The 27,287-nt window shown below is 39.4% G+C and overlaps 1 protein-coding gene across 1 annotated transcript; it reads right to left on the bottom strand.

Annotated features, from left to right (window-relative positions):
• Window positions 1–33: 33 nt before the first annotated feature.
• LOC116513397 (broad substrate specificity ATP-binding cassette transporter ABCG2-like) lies at window positions 34–26,090 on the bottom strand. The gene is given in 16 exon segments (XM_032224458.1): window positions 34–86; window positions 89–180; window positions 885–979; window positions 3,039–3,128; window positions 6,738–6,892; window positions 8,703–8,827; window positions 10,800–10,889; window positions 11,834–11,916; window positions 13,570–13,811; window positions 16,217–16,321; window positions 19,290–19,441; window positions 21,022–21,179; window positions 22,833–22,985; window positions 23,863–23,977; window positions 24,733–24,792; window positions 25,925–26,090. Coding segments are annotated over 15 exon segments (1,761 nt in total). The 5' UTR covers window positions 24,786–24,792; window positions 25,925–26,090.
• Window positions 26,091–27,287: the final 1,197 nt, after the last annotated feature.

The raw sequence follows: 27,287 nt of genomic DNA on the forward strand, positions 1-27,287 counted from the left end.
TACAATGCTGTGTTAAATAAGGATAGTCTCTTGCTAAGTATACTTCTTCAGAAATTTCAATTTCAGATATGCAAATGTGAGAAAGTTATAGTCATACATATAAGTGCAACGTGATTCTTCCACAAGTCCCAAGAAGTTGTGCCAATGCCTTGCATTTCCAAATAGTCTTCTCCAGTGCATCTAAAAACAGGGGTTAAAATTTTTTGTATTAGGACAGTGCAATTCTTAATTTACTTTTTTATTTGTAGATGTAAATTCATACAGATAGTCCTCTGCTTACGCCCATAATACAGCCAGTCCATGATTTTTGAATCTTTTTCATGACAGTCATCAAGCAAACACTGCGGTCATAAAGCGAATGCCACAGTCATTAAGAGTATGGTCATTAAGCAAACTCATTGTTTGCTATGCCTTGTTGTGGCAGAAAACTAGAGATGAATAGCAAGTTTTGGGCAGAAATATCATATTTTTAAAGTTTAAATTTTGGTGAATAACAATGAAATATGCTAAGAATGCTTCTCCGGTTGTTTTCATGTGTGCTTTCTTTGCTTTTCTGGAAGCCCCAGTAGAAGTGTGGTGCATATACACCTTCAGAGTCAATTATAAAAAATATAAACCTCCACAAGGATGCAACAAATTTAATGCCCCATGAACGATGCTTCGCTCAACATGCTCTGCAAGCCACCCTTCCAAACGTTTTGCCCCCGTCAAGTTGGCAACAGTTCCATACCTTATTCACTAGCAAGTCCTGAATATTTTTACGTAATAAACATCTCCTTTAAAAAAAAACAGCATGAGTAATAATTAAAGAAACCTGGGCACTGTTATTTGTTTGTTTTACTTTTCTAGATGGTTCAACAGTTTGCCATGTGACAGATGCTTACACTGTATATGGAGAAGTAGAAACACATGTTGCGTTGACCCCTTCTGGGGTTTCAGTGCAAAATCTGAGTCCAGTAAATTCGTTGATTTGTAAAGCCTTTGAAAAACAGACAGATAATGGAATTACTTGCTTATATTATCTGAAAGGTTTCCCGTGCAGTTGGACCTAAAAGGCAACAAAATGACAGGAATGAGAGTGCTTTGCTAAAATTAAAGCAACATCAGAATTTTAAGCCTTAATAAATAGGGAGATATTGATGCCCCATTATGTTGATGTTCTAAATTATCAGAATTTTTAAGCCTTAATAAATAGGGAGATATTATTATTCTGCTCTCCCATGCAGTATCCAGTTCAAATTTACCAGTTTGTAACAATTTTTTGGATGAACTGCATAAGTCACATGTACAAAATAGATGAGGATCCATAGCTTTAGCACTTCATATGCAGCTATATAACACACTAGGCCATAAACTATGGTTTATAAGGTAAACTATGGTTCATACAGCAAACCTAACCAAAGCTACATCAAATAAAGCCAGATGTTTTAATGTGTGGTGTGAATCATGACACCGTGATCTATCCCTCTTTCTGAATCTCCTAAGAAGCACTGCAAATGGTAGATCCATTTGAATATTTAGTTGAAATCACAGACACTGCCCATTCAAAAATTATAGAGTTGGAAGGGATCCTTTGAGGATTCTTGGCACATCACAAAACCCTGTGTACAACTATAGAAGAGGAGAGCGTGTTAGTTAGGGTGGCAAAAAAATCAGAACTTGGTACCATCTTTTCCAATTACCAAATTGTATTAAAAGACATACACTTTTTTTTTTTTGCCACTATGTGGGAGTTACTTATGTAGGATAGAATTTTTTCTTCTAAAGCTGAAATCACACAAAGTTCTCAAAATAAACCACTAGATGTCAACATTAGATTACGATTTATTCCATTTTTCCGTTTGTAACTTCAAAATATTGCAGTTTCTTGGACTTGGCTCTGGAGAAGAAGAACATTTTCTAAAGAGCTTCCATGAAAGTAGTTTTCTCACCACTAAACAGTACTTCATTTAGTTTATAAATATTAGGTTGCTTGAATACACAGCTGGTTCACAGGAAACCATGGAAATAGACCAAAGGATGTCTGTCTGGACAATGTGTGCAGTGCAGGACATATCCTACAATCCCTCAAATGGTTCTTTAGCTGGTGTGCTAGAATTCCTTAGCAGGCAGAATAACAATGAATAATAAAAGAATAAAAGCAGAATAACAGGCAGATTAACAATGTTTCCCCAAAGGGGTGTCTTGTGCAAATGGGTAAAATGTGTGGTGGCGCCAGTGAAGAGGACAAGCAATAATTACAATAGAAAAGGTACTTGAATGGTCTTCTAACACTTCTGCAAATGCTGCTTCTGAAAAGTGGGGTTTTGCTTCAAGTAAGACTGTAGGAAAGCACACCCACCCACCCAGAGCCAAGGTGGCGCAGTGGTTAAATGCAGCACTGCAGGCTACTGCTAGATCAGCAGTTCAGCGGTTCAAATCTCACCGGCTCAGGGTTGACTCAGCCTTCCCTCCTTCCGAGGTGGGTAAAATGAGGACCCAGATTGTTGGGGGCAATATGCTGACTCTCTGTAAACCGCTTAGAGAGGGCTGAAAGCCCTATGAAGCGGTATATAAGTCTACTGCTATTACCCACTTCTCTTCAAAAAGGAACAGATCCTCCCCAATCCCGCTGTAAGCCAAATAGAGAATGTCCTTCTATCTCAGAGGTGGGGAACCATGGCTTCTTATGACTTGTGGACTTCAACTCCTAGACTTCCTGAGCCAGCTTGGCCATAGTTCCCCATCCCTCTTCTAGCGTATCATGTCTGTATGAACAAGGACAACCTTTGGAGGTAAAGTGTTCAAATCCCAACATCTTTGGGGATGGCAGAGCTTTCATGAATCCCTGGGAACTGCTGAATGGTACTGACATCCTGGAAGCATGTAAGACAATTTTCCTAAACAGGAACATGTCCACTTTAGCTCCAAGAGACTACATGAAGCCATGCCAAGGAAGAAAAGACCATTCTCCAGTCAATTCTACCAGTTTGATAGTTCTGGATGATGAGTTCTTTCACAAATAGCTAACAAATAAAACTAGTGATAATATTATTTACATTTAGGCCATAGCGAGGGATACTGAAGTATTCCAGCCACGATAACGAAGATGTAATGGTTGTGAGATTTACCAATACACCAGAAAAAACCTGCAAGGAAAAAAAAAAGGGTGAGGGAGAGACATCTGTTATGGCATAGAATTTTGTCCAGAGCTCCACAAAAGAATTTTGCATTTATATCCAGGATTCATTCCTCATCCATCATTGCCACTGCATATACAGTATACAGAATACGGGAAGATTTGTGACTTTCACGTTTCCTGAGAAGCAAAGTTCCTGCAATTTGTTTATTTATGATTGCTATTTTAGGCTCTTTTTCAAAAGAATATTGTCTTTGGAAACACACAAGCTCTCTCTTGACAGCAAATTGAAAGTCACTGGCCTTTCTGTACTAGCAATTCATAGTGGTAGCTACTCATCCCTGATCTGTAAGAAAACAACCCAACATGAAATCCGCTCTCCCTGATGCTGACTCTATTGTCTCTGGTTCTAATCATGCCTGATCGTTTGCCTTACTTCCAAATTACTGGATGACAGAGTTTAAGAAATTCTATGCACCCCAAAGATACCTTTGGAGGGTGGCAGAATAAAAGCAAAGAACTAACAACTAAAGCTGAGTTTTGCCTGTCTAACTCATAGATGGGAGATGAAAGTAATGTCATGGGGGCCATCAGGACACAGGTATCCCATGATTAGTTGCAATTATGTAAACTTGAGTGCCTTTCATGCTCCCAAACCTGTGTTATCTGAATGGGGAGACTAGTAGCAGGGAAGAATGGCAAACAAGTTATATTTCTAACTCCAAAGCAACTAAAGACCCTGGGTCGCTTCCAGAGGCAAAATATCTGTCAAGTTTCATGTATCCAGGAAAAGAGAATCAGGCCCAAATTCCTGAGTTGATAACCCTGTTAAAAAACTAGAAAAAGCAATGAAGTGTCCTATTATACTTTTAAGAGTGAACCTTTTATGATTATGGTTAATTTAGTCTAAATTAAGCTAATCAGATTCATGAACTTATCCTGTATTACAGATGGATGGATGGATGGATGCAGTGGTGGGTTTCAAAATTTTTAGAACCTCTTCTGTAGGTGTGGCCTGCTTTATGGGAGTGGCTTGCCGGCCATGTGACCAGGTAGAAATGGCTTGCCAGCCATGTGACTGGGTGGGAGTGGCTTGCTGGCCATGTGACTGAGTGGGAGTGGCTTGGCAGACATTTGACTGGATGGGCGTGACCAACTTGTAAAATGTGGTGAAACTCACTTAACAACGCTCTTGCTTAGCAACCAAAATGTTGGCTCAGAAACTTTGGCATTTGAAGCATGCAAGTCTTAAAGCTGTCAAGTTACAAGACCCTTGCACCCCTAACACTTTAGGAGAAAAAAAAACCCCAGGGATGTTCAAACTTGACAGCTTTAAGACTTGTGGACTTCAACTCCCATCTTGATGATGTGCGGACGGGCGGGGAGAGGGAGCTGGAACAGGTTCTAAATGGCACTGTATATTTGTGGAAACTCTTCTATAGAAGAGGTTAGAACTGGCAGGAACCCACCACTGGATGGATGGATGGATGGATGGATGGATGGATGGGTGGATGGATGGATGGATGGATGGATGGAAGGATGGATGGATGGATGGATGAATGAATGATAGATAGCTAGATAGCTAGATAGCTAGATAGCTAGATAGCTAGATAGCTAGATAGATAGATATACTGTAGATAGATAAAGAGAGAGAGGGAGGGAGGGAGAGAGGAAGGGGAGAGAGAGATTATAGATACTGTAGATAGAGAGAGAGATGAGAGAGATGTTAGATAGATAGATAGATAGATAGATAGATAGATAGATAGATAGATAGATAGATGATAGATAGATAGATGATAGATAGATAGATAGATAGATAGATAGATAGAGATAGATAGATAGATAGATAGATAGATAGAGATAGAGATGATAGATATAGATAGATAGAGATAGAGATGATAGATATAGATAGATAGAGATAGAGATGATAGATAGATAGAGATAGAGATGATAGATAGATAGATGATAGATAGATAGAGAGAGAGAGAGAGAGAGAGAGAGATGATAGATATAGATAGATAGATAGATAGATAGATAGATAGATAGATAGATAGATAGATAGATAGATAGATAGATAGATAGATGATAGATAGATAGATAGAGATAGAGATGATAGATAGATAGATAGATAGATAGATAGAGATAGAGATGATAGATAGATAGATAGATAGATATGATAGATAGATACGATAGATAGAGATGATAGATAGATAGATAGATGATAGATAGATAGATAGATAGATAGATAGATAGATAGAGATGATAGATAGATAGATAGATAGATAGATAGATAGATAGATAGATAGATAGATGATAGATAGATAGATAGATAGATAGATAGACGAAGTTAGTTATTCAGGATACTGTCTCATGCATCTTATGTGGCCTGATTTCCTAAAGACTGAGGATATGGACTAAGGTTCCCCTTTGGCTACTTTCTGTCAAACTGTACAATGATCCAGTTGGTTAGAGTGTTCTGGAAGCTAATGTCCACATATTGAGGTGGGGGACGGACACTTAACCTAGGTCATAATTAGCTTGGAGCTAAAATCCTCCAAGACTGCCAGTTATTTTTATTTATTGAGGGACTCCTATGTTAAACTGTGCAATCAGAAACTTTTTAATTCCTGATAATATTTGGGCTTGTACAATGAGCCAGAACACACAGTTGTAGTTGATTGATTGGAGAATATGGCTCCTGTGTGAGGCAATCTGCGCTATGATTGGTTGCTGTGGGTATAGAGGGGGAGTTTCCCTTTCCCCCCGCCTTTTTCTTCTGTGTACTCTGTGATTTACCTCATGATGCTCCTGTCTGCCTATCTTGTCTGCTGTAAAAATATAGATGCAAAAAATATTTACAGGTAGTCCTCGACTTAAAACTGTTCATTTAGTGACCATTCAAAGTGACAACAGCACTTGAAAAAGTGACTTATGACCATTTTTCACACTTATGACCATTTTTCACACTTATGACTATCTGGTCATGTGATTTACACTCAGATACTTGACAACTGCTTCATATTTATGGCGGTTGCAGTGTTCTGGGTCATGTGATCACATTTTGTGACCTTCTGACAAGCAAAACCAATGGGAAATCCCAGATTCACTTAACAGCGGTGTTGCTCATTTAACAACTGCAGTGATTCACTTAACAAATATGCGAAGAAAGGTCGTAAAATGGAGCAAAATGCAATACATTTTCTTACTTAGCAGCATAAATTTTAGGGTCAGTTGTGGTCGTACGTAGAGGACTACCTGTATTTATGTAAAACATCAAGTTCGTGTCAGCGTCTCTGATTTCATTTGGACATCCACTGCGCAATTCCCTGACATACTATCCTATGGCCATCTCTTCCTTGCAGCCGTTCTGCTAGGCTTATTGTGAACAGTGCTATATCTGTCCTGCTGAAAGGATTGCAGGGATACATTTCTAAATTTCTGTCCTGACTATACCACTGGTTGACCCATCAAACATGCATTGGGATGCATTGTTCCAATTCTGATTCTGCTTATAGTGGAGTTTTCCAGCATTTAGGCCAATGAACGGAATACCGAAACCTAGCTTTTTAAAGATAAGCAAGCTACATATAACAAGTAAATATTAAAAGGCAACACTCACAATCATAAAAACAAAGCAAATATTTATCAGGAGGTTCGCAACTGATGTGACGTTTTGTCCTGTCGCAACAGCCAGAGCGAGAGAACTAGAGGCATATGCAATTAATATAATAGTAAGCATCATGATAAAGAAAGATGCCAAAACTGGCTTGAAACCTGCAAGGAATTAACATATACACATATACATATGTTGGATGCATACAAAGGTACATACATGCTTAGTAACAACCTTAACCGGGATTTAAACAAGTAGTCCTCGAATTACAACTATTGATTTAGTCGCTGTTCAAAGTTATAACGGCAGAAAAAGTGATTTCTGACCATTTTTTACACTTAACGACCATTGCAGCATTCTCATGGTCATGTGATCAAAACCGTGGTGTTTTGAGTGATTGCCAATTATTATGTATTTATGACAGTTAAATGTCCCGCTTCTGCAACCTTTTGGCAAGCAAACTCGATGTGGAAGCCAGATTCACTTACCAACCAAGCTACTAACTTATCAGCTGCAGTGGCTTACCTAACAACTGTGGTAAGAAAGGTTGTAAAATGGGACAAAATAACTGTCCAACAGAAATTTTGGGCTCAGTTATGGTCATAAGTCGAGGACTACCTGTACTTCTGCATGTCCACTCAGAAGGAAAATCGGTGCTTACTGCCATGTCATATATCAGAATTTGTTTTTATTTCCTAAGATTCTCCTGCTTGTACTTTGTGTTGACAAGTCAGTTGAAAATAATTTTATTAAGGCTTTCATATCTAAGTTGCAAAACATTTCAGACAATCCTAAAAGGGCACAAACAGTTGGAGTTTGCTATATTCCTCTGAAACCTCTTAGTGGACGGATTTTTGCAGCCCAGAAATAATAGCCCAACTTTATAATTGTCCCATAAGTCTTAAAAAGCTTAGCAATCCCTGCAAGACTCATTTATCACAATCAAGCATTTTGCAAGTGGGATATCCAATTTATTTTGTGTATTGCTAGGCCCTTGCAGAAGAGTTTCTACCCAGCCATGTCCTTCCTTCCAGGATGGCATGAACTGTAAGGCAGTGTTCCTTAAACCTTTGGGCACCAGCGACCAGTTTCGTGGACAATTTTCCATGGACCGAGAGGGGTGATAGTTTCATGAGCTACCTAGATCTCATACGTGTGCAGATGAAGCTTTGCTCACCTGCACGGCCCAGTTCCTAACAGGCTGTGGAGTGGTAGGAGTCTGCAGCCTGGGGATTAAGGACTCCTGCTGTAAGGGATAGAAATAAACTATTTGATGTTGCATTTTTCCCTTTACATTGGAGAATTTCTGTCATTCCCAAAACTAGTGAATTTGCTTAGCAATCATAAACAGTTGGGTTTGGAATTTTGGGGGACGGGATTACTGTCTTTTTAAACTTTTTGTATTGCTTGGCCATGCTTGAGCACTTCTTCCATTTATTCTTATTCTTATATTTCTATCCCACCATTTTTATAATACAACCTAAGATGGCAATACCTTATATTCCTGCCTTCCATTTTCCCCACACCAACAACTCTGATCTTCTGATTTCTAGGCCAGCATCCCATTACACCAAAGTGGCTCTCAGTGCCAAGCTCTAAACCAATTTCAGCCTCCTTATACTTCCCCTGAGAGAATAAACTATCCAATTGTTCAGTTGTTTGCATATAACAGCGATTATAACTAAAGAGAGCCAACTTGGGCTAGTGTTTAAGGCATCAGGATAGGAACTGGACTGTGAGTTCTAGTCTAGCCTTAGTCATGGAAAGCACCCTGGGTGATTTTGGATTAGTTCCTTTCTATCTGGAAAAAAAAATAGGAGGAGGAAGGAATATTAGGTATGTTTGCTGTCTTGAGGTATTTAAAAAGTAACAAAGGCAGAAGTTTAAAACTCTAATAAATAAAACAGAAAGCAAACAATATCTCTCATTTCTCTGTACCACAAAAAAGGGTGCAGAACTGAGTTCACTTGCCTATTGTGAAATAATTCAAGCTGGTGAGGATGATGCCTGGCAAAGTCCTCATTGGCATCATGTCAGCTATTATTTTTGAGAAGAAATATGCAGATACTCTATAATAGCCACTTATATATTCATGTCTGCAAGAAAAAAGATACTTGTACACATATATACATACACAAAACCAGAATAATCAAATAAATGCATATAGCGGATTTCAGATCGGGGCCTAGACCCATGTAGGAATTTAGTGGATTTTCTTCAGTTAACTTAAATGTTCAGTTAAATATGAAATAGTCTTTTTAGCTACATTTCGTATTCGCTATTTGCATCTATTCACCATCCTGGGTGAAGTGAGTGATACCATGGGTGTTCTTTTTTGGTGCCTGGAGGCTGTGGGGACCTGGATGGGGAACAACATACTTCAGCAGAACTCTGGTTGGATGGAGTAGCAGTGGGTGAGCCCTTCTGCATCGAGGAGTTTATCATCTTTGGTCTTGGGTGGGGTTGCACTACTCCAGACACACCCAGGGAGTAATTTGGAGGTCCTCCAGGACTCACGGCTCCTGCTTGAACAGCAGGTGGCAGCCTTGTCTCTGATGGGCTTTGCTCAACTTCATGTTGTGTGACAGTTATATACCCTTTCCTGCATAGGGAGGGTCTCCGCTCGGTTACTTGTGCCCTGTTCATCTCCCATTTGGTCTATTGCAATATGCTGTATGCATAGAGCTACCATTGAAAAGTTTTTGGAAACTTCAGCTTGTGCAGAATGCGGCCAGGGGTGGGTTTCAACCGGTTTGCGGCGGTCCCTGCGAACCGGTTGGTCGCCGAACCCGGAAGTAAGTAACTTCTGGGAACGGCGAAGGGCCCACCCGCGCCCGCCCGCGCGCCCGCGCCCGCTCCTTACCCAGTTTTGATGAATTCTGCGCTTCCACGCATGCGCAGGACGCATACAGCGCCTGCGCGATCTTCCAGGAGCAGCTGGAGCATCGCACAGATGCTAGTACGCATGCATGTGCCGTGCACGTGCACAACGCATGCGTGCGCGAGGACGCCGCACGCATGTGCGAGGATGCCGCCGGCTTTGTTCCAACCGAACCAGTTGGAACGGGGCGAGAAACCCACCCCTGAATGCGGCCATCTTGGGCACCCAAAGAATGGCACGTGTAACACCTATGCTGCACAAGCTGCATTGGGAGCTAGTTTGCTTCTGAGTCCAAATCAAGGTATTGGATATGACTTTTAAAGTCATAAATAACAGCTGCCCAAAGCAGAGGTGGAAAAAGTTCATCACTGAATGGAATTTTTTTTTAAAAAAATTAGACTCTGAAGACTCATACCATCATACCTGAGACAGAGAGGGATGTTCAGTCTTGGAATACTTAAGGTAAGAATCTTCATTATTGTTTTGGACTGAAGGTAACTGTCAATGCTCAAAAAGATTCTAGCTGAAGCCATATTCTTTTTTGCTTTGTTTCTTAGTTGCCATATTTAGTGGGGAAGGGGGACTTGTGGAATGTAGAATGTTTTCCTCCAATGTGCCAGAGTCAGACATAACAGCAATAAGGCAGGAGGGAGTGCTGAGAAATTCATCACCTGCTTGGTTGGCTAATATGACCTGCGACACAAGGGTGTGGCCAGTATCTATTCTTTAATTATACCAAAAACTATTCATTATTCAGAATTATTCAGTGCTGGTTTCACATTTGACTGTGCTGATATGATGTACCCAATAAACAGGATTTTTTTAGGAAGCCAAGGAGTCTTGAAGCGTTTGGGAGCATTGCTCGGAACCATAATAGTAACAAAGTCAAAAAGACATTGAAATACAATCTTCCAGTTCTCATGAATTGAGGGGTTTAGGATAACTTGCTGGGGGACTCCTCACCCCGGCCAACTCTCTGTGGGGATAACTCAACATGAGACTGGGCCTTCCGCTTGGGGGAGGGGAGGGGGATACTGACTACAGTTTGTTGCAAACAATAGGTCAAAAGAACATGCATGGGCACTGTGAATGAAACCAACAAATGATTAACCAAAGAGTAAACAAATGCAATTATGAACTATAAGAAAAAAAACCTGTGATGTTCCATTACATGCAGATTTACCTACATAAATATCCTTTTTTCTGTGATAAAAAGTTCAACGGTTGTAATACTGTTCAAAACCTGATTCGTTGCCAAAAAGAACAAAGCACCAATTCTACAAGAAAACCCAAGAATGTTAAAATTAGAAAGGGAGAACATATGGACCACAAATATGAAGCACTAATGACACAGAGCATGATAGGATCACAATATAAGAAAATCAAGAGTGCTTCCAAATGAGGAAAACGTTACATGGGGTACATACAGAATGAATATGTTGTAATTTACCCAATGACTACTAGATGGTAGCAAAGAAGTAGAGAAAGCTTAAGACTTTGCTTCTGTCTAGTGGTCATCTGGAACCCAAATATAGTGGCTGGTTGCTGCATGATACAACACAGCAACCAGGAAGTCCTATCTCTCCTGCTGAAATACAGATAATAAGGGCATAGCCACTCTGTACACAGTGGCTTTTGCCAATCAAAAATAGATGCACTTTTAACTATACTGGAAACCAGAAGCATCAAGGGCTTGGTTACTAGAAAAGGCATGCAATATAAGCCCATAAAAGAGTATAAGACATCAATAGAAGTGAATATTTGTAGCTCAGGGTTGAACTTTGGGGTCCTTAGTGAACTGATGATATTACCTAGTTTGGTAATGAAACATCTGCAAGAAAATAACCAAGCTCAGAGACCCCATTAGCATCTTAAAATTTCCAAAAGAAAAATAGTTTCTATTGCCCAATCACACCCAACATTTTGATGTTCTTGATCTCCCTTGGGACATTCCCAATGGAAATTGCCTAATTTTCCTCAAAGCAAAACAAAACAAAAACAAAACACAATACTTTGATCAAATAATCGAAACTGATGTGAAGTTGTTTATCTAATTTCCTAGGACAACAAGCAAAGGAGCAAACTAATAAAACAATATTGGAGATTGTGATGCTAACATTTTTTTAGTAGAATTGTTCTAGGCCCTGCTAATCTCAAAAGTTAAACTATTAATTGAGAAAGGTGCATTTGGTTTAGAAAAATGTTTCTTACATTAACTAACCTATTTTGAATGCCAGTTGCATCGTTTTTCACGCCAGAAAAAACAGCTCCAGTAATTATTCCCATGACTGTGATAATAGCTATCTAGGAAGAAAGGGTACTTCAAATTATCAATGTTAGAATGAAACAGGGATGAAATGTTTTGACAAATTAAGGAGCTTATGAAATATAGCTGTTTTCTGTAGTTCCTCAGTTTACATGATATGACAAATATTCCATTCCAATGCCTAGGAAAGGATAGGGAGAATAGGGATGGGAAACACCTGCTTTTACAACTAGGAGGGTGATCTAAACTGCAAAAATCTAGTCAACCACTAAATGGAATCAAATAGTTATAGAAACCTCCCATTTTTGTACCCATATCTGGTAGTCTTGGCTTGGGAGGTATGTATCTTACATTGTACTAACCAATGGTACCTATCTCTTAGGCATAGTCCGATGACTAAGAGACAGTTAATTGGATTCCTATAACCCACTATTCCACAATCAAAGTCTATTTTGCATATATGTAAATCCAACCTTATCCAAGTTTTGAAAACATACTAAGTGGTGGGTAGGGTTGGGTTAAGTTAGGTTGAGTTGAGTTGATTTTGGCCTAACCAACAAATCATTTGATGTAGAATCTTTAGTTTCCGTAATTTAATTAGTTGAGAATTCCTGTCTGGGAACTCTATGGACTTCCAAAGTCACTGTACAGCAGGAGTTTAGGGTGGAGGGCATTAAAAATAAAGTAAACTATGCTTGAATGTGTTAACCAAGTAATTCTAATGACTATGCAGAATTACTATTTGGTTAATGGGGATTACTGTTACATAAATATGCCTAGGATTGTGGCACCAATTATCATAATCAAGCTGACGGATATCTAAGATTTTTATTTTGAAGAATAAGCACATATAATTAAAATCTCAGCTAAGGTGATGGTAACAGGCTGCTCTGAAGTGTTGAACAGGAAGGATTGCCTCAATAAAAATGACAGGAAGCTCTTAAACGTGGTTCTAGGCTCAAGAGAGCTGCGGAAAGATCCAAAGGCCGGCACTTATTCTACCATTAAACAATTGGAGTGGGAAACAAGGATCATAGCTAGACCCATTTAAGAGGATTAACAAAAGGGATTAATTCCATGAAATGTAAGGGCTTTTAGAAGAATGCCTTCAAAAATCCATCTATAATGAGGTTAGGGAGATAGAAATGATTGTGAGAAAAAAGTCAGAGCTCTTAGCTGAGGGGGAAATTGTAAGCTCCTAAAATCATAATTCCTGTCACAAGGTCAAATTTTTACAAAGCAATTTATAAGATCCACATAAGACTAGCACACACATAACAAAACTTTTTAACTTCATGGCCTCTCTGTGCAGAAAATTTAATAATTACTATTATTACATTAGCTATGATGTATTAATGCTCGAAGGTGGTTTCATTATCCGGAAGATGACTAGAGAAGGAAGCCATGGCTTGATTTTACTTTGCAACTTCATTCCCAGACTTCTTCAGCATTTATGATTACTCTAGTTGGGTAATGAAATGTTCTGCAAGAGAACAACCAAGCCCAGAGAGCATTAAGGATTTTAAAGACTCCATTTATAAATAGGCCTAAATGCAATAATTCTAGATCTGCCACTGATTAGCTATATCAAAAAACACTTAAACATATACAGGTTATTTCATAATATATATCAAACATGTACAGGTTAATACTTAATATATCAAGCAGGAGGAGGAGGCCACTTTGTTTACCTGGGCTGTGGAATTTTGTGGATTGCCTATCAAATTTTTAAATGTGCGCCTGGCTAACCACTTGAGTTGATGAAGAAAAGGAGTGGAATATGGAATTCCTTTAATTATTGTTCCTAATCTTTTCTGCTCCTTAGACAGTACATCCAGTTCTTCAAGCATTTTTTTGTAGAAATTGCATTTAGAAAACTGTACTGCTAATGTTACAGCAATGGTCTCCTGTTCCCTTTCCGTTGCCTCCAGAACTGTTCGAGAGACAACAAAAAGCCAAATTAATGCATTCAAATAAAACGAGAGAAACATACAGGTCAGTTGATCCACAGTTTATGTTCTAGGTCATATCTGTCTTTTGCAAACAGCCACTTTTCCACCGGTGAGCAGCCGCTGATCTCTACCATGATTCCAGATTCATGTGATTTTGCAGTTTTTCACTGCTTTTCAAAGCGGTTTGAGAAAAATAATCTTAATAATAATCTTAAAACAGCCTATGAAGGAAGGCAGCAAAAGACAAGTGTGTTTTCAGATACGTTTTCTTCAGTATCCAAATCAATAGCTCCTCAGAGTGGAATTACAAATAAGTCTGTGTGTATGTGCAGTGTGTTTATGTTGGTATGTATAACAGTGGTGAGATTCAGCCAGTTTGCACCTATTGGGGAGAACCGGTTGTTAACTTTCTAAGTAGTTGGGAGAATCGGTTGTTGGAAGAAATCTCATTTTGTTTTTTTTCACTTTACAGGGCTAATCCTGTAAGGAAGGCAGGAAGGAAACATTCTGGTGTTGTTTCTAGCCTAATCTTGATTGCTCTGCTTAGAGAAACTGCCTCTCCAGTTAACCCTTGTTACCATTGTAACAACTAAGGCGAAGTGCCCATCGACCTGAGTGACGTTGAATTGGCCACACCCACCCAGTCACATGACCACTGAGCCACACCTACCCAGCTGGTCATTAGGGCAGAGAACCGGTTGTTAAATTATTTGAATCCCACCACTATATACACATACCAGTGATGGGATTCAGCCAGTTCTCACCTATTCGGGAGAACTGGTTGTTAACTTTCTAAGCAGTTTGGAGAACCGGTTGTTGGAAGAAATCTCCTTTTGTTTCCTTCCACTTTACAGGGCTAATCCTGTAAGGAAGGCAGGAAGGAAACATTCTGGTGTTGTTTCTGGCCTAATCTTTATTGCCCTGCTTACAGAAACTGCCTCTCCAATTAACCCTTATTACATTATCACAGCTAAGGCGAAGCGCCCATCGACATGAGTGACGTTGAGTTGGCCACACCCACCCAGTCACATGACCACCGAGCCATGCCTACCCAGCTGGTTATTAGGGCAGAGAACCGGTTGTTAAATTATTTGAATCCCACCACTGACACATACATACATATACATACATGTTCAAACTCTCTAAAACAGGGGTGTCAAATTTGTGGCCTCACAGGCCATATGAATCACATGCTGGCCATGCCCACCCCCAGTTTAGTGAAGGGGAAACGGTTGTGATATGTCATGTGATGACGTGTCATCGCAAGCTTTAGAATATTCTTTTTAATTGAAAGACTTCTCAAAATTGGCAATTTTAAGATATACGGACTTGAACTCTCAGAATTCCCCAGTCAGCATGAAGTCCACACTAAAATTCCAAAGTTTGAAAAATACTGAAATAAATGATAGGAATGCAAAATAATTTAAACAAGAATTGGATGCTAACCAGGAATGAATGAACAAATCAGTATATGTGTGTGTGTGTGTGTACGTCCGTGTGTGTGTGTGTGTGTGTGTGTACGGGTAGTCCTTGATGTACAGTTGTAATTGAACCTCAAATTACGATCATAAGTCAAGCCAGTTAAACAAAGCCTATTGACTGCGAAGGGATTTTTCCTGGAAGCCAGAAGTAAATGCCAGTTTCTGGCAACAAAGCAAAAAATGTAAATTACAGTCACATGACTATGGTTCACTACAAATGGCCATAATTGTGGACTAGTTGGCAAGCATCCAAAATGCAATCACGTATTGGTGAGGAAGGGTGGAGTAGCCCTCAGAAATTCAAATCCAAGTTATAAGTACCTTTGGGGGGCGTCCAACTTCAAATGGTTGCTAAGCAGCCAGTCACTAAGCAAGGATTGCTTGCATCCTTACAAATGAATTTTATAAATATATTTTATTTATAATGCCTTCATTCCTTCCTTGCCTTTCATCACCTCGCTGAGATTATTTTGGCTGTTCTGCCCAGACAGTTCTCTTTTTTTATTTTGGAGCTGGAGTATAGGAAAGAGAAAAGGCCCCTTGAAGCAGAATCTCCCACCTCACTTTGAGGGTGCTAATGAGTTAATTCTTTTTTCTGAAACAACTACCCACGTGCGGCTGGCTCAGGGGCAATGCACACACACCCCAATTTCTTCCACAATAGAGCCGAGGTGGCGCAGTGGTTAGAGTGCAGTACTGCAGGCTACTTCAGCTGACTGCTAGCTGCAGTTCAGCAATTCAAATCTCATTGGCTCAAGGTTGACTCAGCCTTCCATCCTTCCGAGGTGGGTAAAATGAGGACCCAGATTGTTGGGGGCAATAGGTTGACTCTGTAAACCGCTTAGAGAGGGTTGTAAAAGCACTATGAAGTGGTATATAAGCCTAAGTGCTATTGTCATTCATACTTGCGCTGTGAATTGTCATTTTACTTGCTGCAACCGCCGAGGAATCCCCATTGATGATATCCAGAAAGAAATCAGCAGGGTTGTTGTACGGTTCGCACACAAAACCTATAAGGAATTTTTTAAAAAAAAAATTCATTACCACAGCAGTCTTAATGAAAACTCATAAAGCAATTACAACTTGGTGTGTTTATTAGTTATATCCAATTTGGCTACTTCATCATGCTTTATGAGGGATAGCCAAAAAAGGTACTAACAAATCTTTTTTTTAAATTAGACACTATAAACCAGAACTTTCTAACTGTCGTAATTGTTTTCAGAGATACCAGAGTTTTACTATATTTAGATCCCAAAACTGCCCATCCAACCAAAGGGGCTATACAGGTAGTCCTTGAGTTACAACTACAACTGAGTCCAAAATTTCTGTTGCTAAGTGAAACATTTGTTAAGTGAATTTTGCCTCATTTTACAACCTTTCTCACCACAGTTGTTAAGTGAATTGTTGTTGGTAAGCAGTTGCTAAGTGAATCTGGTTTCCTCATTGATTTTGTTTGTCAGAAGGTTGCAAAATGTAATAACATGACCACGGGACATTGCAACCATCATAAATATGAGTCAGTTTGCCAAGTACCCAAATTTTGATCATGTGACTTTAAGGGTGCTGCAACGGTCGTAAGTGTGAAAAGCAGTAATATAATAAGTCACTTTTTTCAGTGTTATTGCAACTTTGAACCGCCACTAAATGAACTGCTATAAGTCAAGGACTAGCTTTATATCTATATTTATAAGTTGGCCAAATAGGAAAATGAACTCCAGTTATTGGCTTCTTAAGCATGTGAGAGAGGGGTGGTCTAGAAATGTGAAATATAAATAAATACAATACAATATAATACAATAAATAAATAAATAAGATGGTGGTGCAACTCCAGATTCAGAAAAGCGAATCCTCCCTCCCTCATTAACTGGCAACTGTTTGTTTATTTTCCATATATATATACAGATAGATAGATAGATAGATAGATAGATAGATAGATAGATAGATAGATAGGTAGGTAGGTAGGTAGGTAGGTAGGTAGGTAGGTAGGTAGGTAGGTAGAGGTAGAGGTAGAGGTAGAGGTAGAGGTAGAGGTAGAGGTAGAGGTAGAGGTAGAGGTAGAGGTAGAGGTAGAGGTAGAGGTAGAGGTAGAGATAGAGATAGAGATAGAGATAGAGATAGATTAGATGATATAGATATAGATATAGATAGATAGATAGATAGATAGATAGATAGATAGATAGATAGATAGATAGATAGATAGATAGATAGATAGATAGATAGATAGATAGATAGATAGATGATAGATAGATGTTATATTTATGCTGATAAATAAATAAAGGGAGAGCATATCAGCATAAATATAACAAATGTAGCAAAAAGGCAACAGTAAAAAAATATTGGGTTTCTGTCTGGATGGTCTCTTGTGACGAGTCGAAGACAGAGAGTGGAAGTGTGACCTTCCTCCCATATTTGGGCATACCAGGGGTTGTGACTTATATAGGAAAACATCTCAAACTACAAATATAAATCTAGGGATAATCTAGCACTGACCTTTCTCCAGACAGTGAGGTTTAATAACTCCCATCTATTGCAACATATCTGTATTAAATCTGAGCCAAAAGGCTGTACCAGATGCCATTTGCCAGGCCCTAAAAGTTTTTTTTAAATTCTATATGAACTGTTTAACGCTGAGTTGCTCTGAGCCTTCTGAGGTCCTTTATCAGATAATAAGAGGTTGCTGTTTGTTAAACTGTGCTTTGTAGCATTAACCACAAGGAGGCAGAGGAGTTAAGGACTTATTTTGAGTTTCATCTGCGGGGATTTCTGACCCCAACTGAAACACAATTTTTCATTCAATAAAGCAAGCACACAACAAATTTATGATCACTAGACTCCAAAAATGTCTTGTTTAATTTCAATAAATCTTACTGTCCAAAATTAGTATGTCCTAAAAACGGGCATATTCTTGTTATGAAATGGATTAATAAAGAGGCATATATATTTTGTTAGTATTTAGATAAGATATTAGATATGATTTAGATTTTTGAGCATAATTTGTTTCCTTTGCAATACATGATTTATGTCTGGAGCAGTGTATGGGGGGGGGGTTGCATTTAATCATTCAGTCAGTCAGTCTTAAAAGGGATTTGCAGGTTTTATCAGACTCTCAAAAGGGCCATGGCGCAAACAGGCTAGGAATCCCTGCTCCAAGAGATTTTTAAACTCAGATTATTTCCTTCTGCTTTTCATTCCCAGACACAAACATATGAACCATTTTTTATTTTATGTTTTCTTGCCACTTGTTTCATCCAGTGTATAACCTATCCCAATGTCTATCACAATTCTAACCAGTTTAAAAGTAGAATGATTAGCGTTAAAACAGCAATTTAAAAAATAAAAAATACAATAGTGACATTTGCCAAATATCCATTCTGGGGAGAAGATTGTTATGAAAACAATCAGAACATCAAGTAGCTATATTAAGCCAATCCACCCATCCTATCTATTTACCTACCTACCTACTTACCTACCTACACCCACACACACCCACACACACCATCCAAAGTCTGCCGAAAAAGCCAGATCTTCAAGGCTTCACAGAAGTAAGCAAAGCTCCATTTTCTTAGATTTTCCTCCAGATCGCACATAGATAACCAGGTGCCAGGCTTTGCTTATCTCTGCAATGTATTTCCTTAAATACTTTTTCTCACTAACCATTGCTCAAGATATATTTCTTACTGTCCAAAATATTCACAGGCACATCCATAATTTGTACTTGTAACAACTCTCAATGATGGAAATGCATTGCCTTGTGTTCAGCTCCACTTTCTCTGCCTTTAGGAAAGATCAAATTCTTCCTTTTCAGCCAGACATTTTTCACTTGGAGTTTGTATTCCACTGATTTTAACTGGTGTTTTTTTTTTTTTTAATTAAAATGATACCTTTTCCATTCTATACTGGAATGTTAATTCCTCAAACAGAAAAGCAGAGGGCTAATGAAATAAGATAAGAATGGGGCGCACCCCGTTAAAAACTCACCAAGACTTTTGAAATAGGGAAGCGCATTGTCAGCTGGCCCGTGATACAATAGCCTTCCAGCAGCAAGTAATGTCAGGCTGTCAAACAACTTGAAAATAGAGTACCGGGGCTGATGGATTGAAAAAATGATTGTCTTTCCTTGCAGTGACATCCTGAGTGCAACACAGGGAAGACCATTAACTCATGTAAGAACACTTTGCTTTTAAGTGCTCTGCATCAAAGTATAATACATACAGCTTGAAATGAGAAAATGGATTAGGGTCTTGAATGAAGCTACCACAGTCAAAAATTGCTGAGGGTCTTATAGCCTTACCCCTGCTCAGCTAAAACCACCTGTTTTAGCCCAGTTCTGTCTTAACCATAGCCAATCAATCAATCAGAACAGAGCTGGAAGGGACCTTGGAGGTCTTCTAGTCCAACCCCCTATGCAAGCAGGAGACCCTATACCATTTCAGACAAGTGGCTGTCCAGTCTCTTCTTAAAAATCTCCAGTGATGGAGTGTCCATGATTTCTGAAGGCAAGCTAGTTAATTGTTCTCACTGTTAGAAAGTTTCTCCTTAATTCCGAGTTGCTTCTCTCCTTGGTTAATTTCCATCCATTGTTTCTTGTCCTGCATAAAGGTGCTTTGATAAATAAGTTGACCACCCCCTTCTCTTTGTGGCAATGCTGCTATCATGTCCCCACCTAGTCCTTCTTTTTTTTTCTAGACTAGCCAAACCCAAATCCTGCATTATCTGTATTATGCATTTTGTGTATTAGTGTATTATGACACTACACACATTTATTTTAGCAAACGTACAAAAGACATATTGAACATTTATTTTTTTTTATTTTGGAAGAAAAAATCTAAATGAAACATGTTCCTTCATTAAACTGCTAAATTTACAGCATGTACTGATCATAGCAAATTGAGTTTTCTATATGTATGTATGTATGTATGTATGTATGTATGTATGTATGTATGTATGTATGTATGTGCTTTACAGCACTCTCTGAGTGATTTGCAAATGTCAGCATACTCTCCCAAATAATCTGAATACTCATTTTATCGACCTCGGATGCATGGATGGGTGGATGGCTGAATCAACCTTGACCCCCTTAAGGATCGAACTCTAGAGCTTGCCTACTATACTACATTCCAACCAGTGTAATGAAATGAATTAATGACACACAATGAAGAAGATTCTCCTGGCCACCAGGAATGACACAAGTACAGGTCAGTGGTGGGATCCTGCCGGTTTAACAATCGGTTCAGTGATTGCGTGTTGCGTGTGCGTGCACAGTTTTACAAAATCTTACTTCCACGTTACTTTTTGGGGAGTGACACAGCTGAGGCGCAGCAATCCGCTCTGCTGCGCTAATCAGCTGAGAGGATATGGGTAAGTAAAGTGCAAGGATAGATGGGTGGGCCAACCTGATTGTCGGAGTGAACTGGTTCTCTCTCAGCTGATCGTCAAAGTTACTGGTTCATCTGAACCGGTCTGAACTGACTGAATCCCACCCCTGGTGCAGGCGGTTTTCAACCTATAAGCACAGTTGAGCCTGACGTTTCCATTGTTTAAATGAGTTGCACACAATTTTACAAACACTTTTTTTGCCACAATGATTAAGCAAACATCTGCAGTGGTCGTAAGAGCGAGGACTGGCTGTAAGCCACTATTTTACATTGTAACTTCAAAAGGTCGCTACACGAACGGCCGTAAGTCGAGCACTACCTGTGGCACAGATTACCTTTTTAAGAGCAGCAGGACAGCATTGGCCGTGCTAGAATCCAGTCCTGTTGTTGGTTCATCTAAGAACAACACTTTGGGGTTAGTAATGAGTTCTAATCCAATGCTGGTCCTTTTCCTTTCCCCCCCTGAAACTCCACGAGCAAAATAGGTGCCAACCTGGAGCAGCAAAGGAAATGACAAAATAAACCTCATGGAAATGTAACATTTCATGAACAGTATGGGGGGAAAAAACATTTCAGCATAAAATACTTTAATAATGTCAGTTCCTGGTAACAACTGACTTTATCAAATGGGACATCACTGAAAGAATATGGGAACCCGGAATGCCAGGTATTTTAGGGCCCTCAGTCCACATTCAGCATTTTGACCATCGTCCCCATCTGGCTCGCATGGGATCAATCAGTAATTAGAAATCAAATGTAAATTAAGCGCATGCCATGTGTGCAATACAACTGCACTGCTTTTATTTTGAAGGTGACTGCTTTTTTTTCTTTTCCAATGTACATATATGTGTGGATGGGTGTGTGTGCCTATGCATCTTCACAACCCTATTGGTTTGGCCCTTCACAACAGCCCCATTTCTCACATGGGAAGATTGATTACCCACCCCTGCATTAATTGAATAGAATAAGGGATCTCAGATGGTTATCTTAAGCAACCTGTCCTCTTACACTGGTGAAAGAATGCACATTCGTATGGAGTTCATGTGATCCTTTGTTGCCAGAAAAATCCATAAGACCTCACCTAAAGATTGCAATAGCACTTAGATTTATATACCACTCCACAGGGCTTTACAGACCCTCTCTAAGTAGTTTACAGAGTCAGCATATTGCCCCCAACAATCTGAGTCCTCGTTTTACCGACCTCAGAAGGATGGAAGGCTGAATCAACCTTGAGCTCGTCAGGATCGAACCCCTGGCTGTGGGCAGAATTAGCCTGCAATACTGCATTCTAACCACTGCACCACCACAGCTGTTTTAAGAGGCAACCTCTTTGGATCACTGGGTGCATTTGGGCCACTGGGATTTTGAGAACATGCATGTCCTTGAGGCACTCACAAAATGGCCGCCTTGAACAAATCTTCCCTCATAGATTAGTAGAGCCGAAGTGGCGCAGTGGTTAGGGTGCAGTACTGCAGGCCATTTCAGCCGACTGTTATCTGCAGTTCAGCGGTTCTAATCTCACCGGCTCAAGGTTGACTCAGCCTTCCATCCTTCCGAGGTGGGTGAAATGAGGACCCAGACTGTGGGGGCGATATGCTGACTCTGTAAACCGCTTAGAGAGGGCTGAAAGCCCTGTGAAGCGGTATATAAGTCTAACTGCTATTGCTATTGCTATTAGCATGTGCAGAACCGAAAATAAAGTTGGTGGTACCCAGGATAGAACAGTACGGTCACGTGTCCAGCCAAATTACTACCTATTCGGCCGGACCGAACCAGTAGGAACCCACCTCTGATGCGGATGAGATGATCCACAATTCCTCATTTTTGCAGGCCCTTCAGCTGCTACATTACGTTAAGATAAGACTGATACAGCAGCTGCAGACTGGATGCTTTCTACAAGCTCAGCAGAGCCCCAACTGCAGTTCCTATAACACTCAGGGATCGTTGTTCTTGCAAAATAGAGTAATACTAATGGACTTAAATTTCTCTCACGTTCTGATTAGGTCAAAGGTGGACAAACACCAAGCCGCAGCTTTCTTGCAACCCACAGACATATTTTGGCGAGTTTGTACCATTGTTTCTAGGCATAAATATTTACACCGCTAAATATTGGTACATTTGGGCTAAATGTATGTATAGATGATACCTTGGAATCTGCAACTTTAGCCAAATCCAATTCCTTGAGAACTTGTTCAACCCTCTGCTTCTTTTCATATTTGTTCATAGATAAAGGTAGCCGGAGGGCTGCTGAAAACATTAAATTTTCTCTGACTGTCAAGGTCCCCATCACTATGTCATCCTTAGAGATTAAGAAAAACAACTGGACATTGTCATTTGGACATTACACTTGTTTAGACTGCTATTGTACAGTCATTGTTAGACACTTAAGAGGGTATTGAGCATTCACAGAATTGTATATACTATAGGGTCTGCATTCCTGTAAAAACCTCTCAAAGCAGAGATAGATTTTATATTCTGACATGCTCCCACATGCATAGGATTTTCCAAGACTTCCATCCCCCACCCCTAGTATACAGGTACTCCTCGACTTACAACAACAATTGAGTCCAAAATTTCTGTCACTAAGTAAGACAGTGGTTAAATTAATTTTGCCCCATTTTACAACCTTTCTTGCAACAGTTGTTAGGCGAATCACTGCAGTTGTGAAGTTAGTAACACCGTTGTTAAATTGCCCCATTGATTTAGCTTGTCAGAAGATGACAAAATATACTCACGTGATCCCAGGACACGGCAACTGTCATAAATACGAGTCAGTGTGTGAATTTTTATCACCTAATCACGATTGTAAGAGTGAAAAACCATCATGTCATTTTTTTTCATTGCCTTTGTAACTTGGAACAGTCTCTAAATGAACTGTTGTAAGTCGAGAACTACCTGTATTCATTTCTAATTTTACAACCCCTGGACATTCTTTTACATTTCATTTCCTCTTCCTGTTTAAATCTTCAGCATCTGTATATTTTGTTTAACAATATTCTATGTTAGATTCTACAATAGAAGCACAGAGGATATTGGAATGTATTGCTGAAGCAAACCATTCTATTTGGCCAATTTATAACAAATAAACGGCAGTGATTGAGAAATGAAAAGGTGTTCTATACTACAGGCTGCTGGGAAATAAAATATGTGGATTATATATAGCAACAAAGGCTTACCTGTACTACATATCCAGACATGCATTTAAAATGTGTTGGCAGGCCCATGCCATCTAACAAAATATGCCCAGTCAGCCCCTGGGGGTCTTTCCTCGTAGATAAAATGTCTAATAGCCTAAAAGAAAAAGAAAACCCATTTCATGATTGAGACCTACATTTCAAGAACACATCAACTGAGGCTTTGCAATCCTTTGAAATCATAATTTATCTGTGCATGCGCACCCAATAGAAACATGACTTTTCAAAACAGCTACATACACCAGAGAAATATAGAGTTGTTTTAATTGTTCCAAGAATTCAATTGTTCAAAAGTCCTGTAAATATCTAGCTTGGATTAAAACTCTAAAACTTATGAATAACAGTTGCAGGAAATGGGTATGTCTAACTTTAATGAAAAGAAGGACTAGGGGAGACATGATAGCAGTGTTCCAATATCTCAGGGGCTGCCACAAAGAAGAGCTATTCTCCAAACCACCTGAGGGCAGGACAAGAAGCAATGGATGGAAACTAAACAAGGAGGAAAGCACCCTAGAATTAAGGAGAAATTTTCTGACGGAACAATTAATCAGTGTGGAATGACTTGCCTCCAAAAGTTGTGGGTGCTCCAGCACTGGAGGTTTTTAAGAAGAGATTGGATAACCATTCGGCTGAAATGATATAGGATTTTCTGCCTTAGCAGGGAGTTGGACTAGAAGACCTCCAAGCTCCCTTCCAACTCTGTTATTCTGTTATTCTTAGAAAGGTGCCATTTCCGCTGTATATCCTTAGTCATTGCTGGGGCTCACTCAGTGACTGTGACTCTACTAAGTTGCAATATACATTTAATTGGATCATAAAATAAGGGTTTTGTTCCATTAATTTAACACTTACGAAGATTTGCCAGAGCCAGTGGGTCCTAGAATTGCATTAAGACCAGGTTTCATGACACCACTGTAAAATAAAATTAGTTTGTTACTCTGGAGATGTTTACTGTATATATATATTTATATTTATATTTATAAATATATAGTTATATTTATGCTGATAAATAAATAAAGGGAGACTAGTATAGATCTATTTCAAGCTATTTAGCTCTCATCAGCTAGCCATACCCATATTGGGAATCGAACCTGTGCTCTATTGCCTCTTAGGCAGATGTGTTAACCTTTGAGCTACAGAGCTCGACTCCTTATCAGCCAACCAGGGGTTGTGACTTTAAATATATACCTCTCACCCTGGCTGGCTGATAAGGAGTTGAGCTCTGTAGCTCAAAGGTTAACACATCTGCCTAAGAGGCAATAGAGCACAGGTTCGATTCCCAATATGGGTATGGCTAGCTGATGAGAGCTAAATAGCTTGAAATAGATCTATACTAGTCTCCCTTTATTTATTTATCAGCATAAATATAACAAATGTAACAAAAAGGCAACAGTAAAAAATATTGGGTTTCTGTCTGGATGGTCTCTTGTGACGAGCCGAAGACAGAGAGTGGAAGTGTGACCTTCCTCCCATATTTGGGCATACCAGGGGTTGTGACTTTAAATATATATATTACAAATTACACATTTTGCTTTGTTATCTTTGATTCACAGACAGATAACATGTGATTATTAGCTATAAGTTTCTCATCGTTTCAATTGATTGCCTTCCACAGTTTCAAAGCTGCTTCTAAATACCTACTGCGTGGACCTCCAGAAGTTGTGGTTGCTCCAGGACTGGAGAACAGATTGGACAACCATTTGTCTCACATGGTATAGGTTTCCTGCCTGAGCAGGGGGTTGGATTAGAAGACCTCCAAGGTACCTTCCAACTCTGTTATTCTGTGATCCAATGTATGGAGATGATGACACAGAAACCTAAAGTTCAAACAACTCTTAAAGAGTACTTCGGCACTTACTGGTTTTGGTTGGACATTAAAAGCCTAGATCAGTAAATCAGGCGGAGCTTCCATCATACTGTTGTAGCTCCCATTTTGGAATTTCCTGGTGTTCCACCATCCAAATCCCAACCAAACCTGATCCTGCTTAGCTTCCCAGTCCATACCAATTTAACCCAATAAACCCCCTCCTCAGTTAAAACTTACCTGACATTGAACAAAATGTTCTTCTTAATTTCTTTTCGAAAGCCAAGGTAACCTGTCTTGAATTTCACATAATAGGAAACATTGTAAAAGGTCACGCTACTTCCTATTATACTCGTCTTGCTTGAGAAAGTAACTTTTCTCTTCGATATGTCAAGTATATTTTTGTCAGCGTCTTGAAAAAAACAAACAAAAGGAATCGTTGGAAACACCATGGCACATCTGGAGAGAACAAGTTGGCAGAAGTAATATTTGGCTATCAGATATATAACTAGGGAATAATATATGTCTCATGCTAAAATAAGGTTGAATGAACCATGGCTTACCATCATATTCTAAAAAGGGTTAGATTTTTGCATCTGGGTAACATATTGTCTTTGAGAAATGGCCTCCAACAAAAGCTTTAATGCAATATTTTACATTTTCTTTTTAAAAGAAAATATAGTAAAAGTGCTTGTGGGAGGCTGTATGTGGCTAACAGCCCATACATCAGTGGTGGGATTCAAATTTTTTTACAACTGGTTCTGTGGGTGTGGCTTGCTGGGCAGGGTGTGGCTTGGTGGGTATGGCAGGGGAAGGATACTGTAAAATCTCCATTCCCTCCCTTACTGCAAAATCCCCATTTCCTCCTGATCAGCTGTGACTTGGGAGACATGGGGTTGGGGCCAGTCAGAGGTGGTATTTACAGGTTCTCCGAGCTACTCAAAATTTCCACTACCTGTTCTCCAGAACTGGTCAGAATCTGCTGAATACCCCCTCTGCCATCCCTACCATAAAACAAATAAAACAAACCATAATGGTTGGAAATACCCAGTGCATTAAACCCAAATCAAACATCTATGGGTCAGTTCAGTTCTTGCATTCCTATCGCAATAACATCCTTATGTTTGCAAGTACTTGGATATTTCTTTTATAATTCCATAGCACCTCAGCTTATGAAAATGTGATGTGGGACAGATAGGGAGTTAGATGATCAAAAACCAGGCAGAAGTGTTTTCAATTATTCAGGAAGTCTTTGCACACTTATTATTTAAATTTCTGTACAGGTAGCCCTTGAGTTACAACAGTTCATTTACCTGATCGTTCAAAGTTATAATTGCACTGAAAAAAGTGTTTTATGACCATTTTTTACACTTATGACTGTTGTGGGATCCCCATGGACACATGATCAAAATTCAGACTTTTGGCAACTGGCTCATATTTATGACAGTTGTAGTGTCCCGGGGTCATGTGATCCCCCTTTGCAGCCTTCTGACAAACGAAGTAAATGAAGAAGCTAGATTCGCTTAACGACCACATGATTCACGTAACAACTGCAGTGATTCTCTTAACAACTATGGCGAGAAACCTCATAAAATGGGGCAAA

The sequence above is a fragment of the Thamnophis elegans genome, chromosome 9 (genome assembly GCF_009769535.1).
Source record: "Thamnophis elegans isolate rThaEle1 chromosome 9, rThaEle1.pri, whole genome shotgun sequence".
Classification (NCBI taxonomy): domain Eukaryota; kingdom Metazoa; phylum Chordata; class Lepidosauria; order Squamata; family Colubridae; genus Thamnophis; species Thamnophis elegans.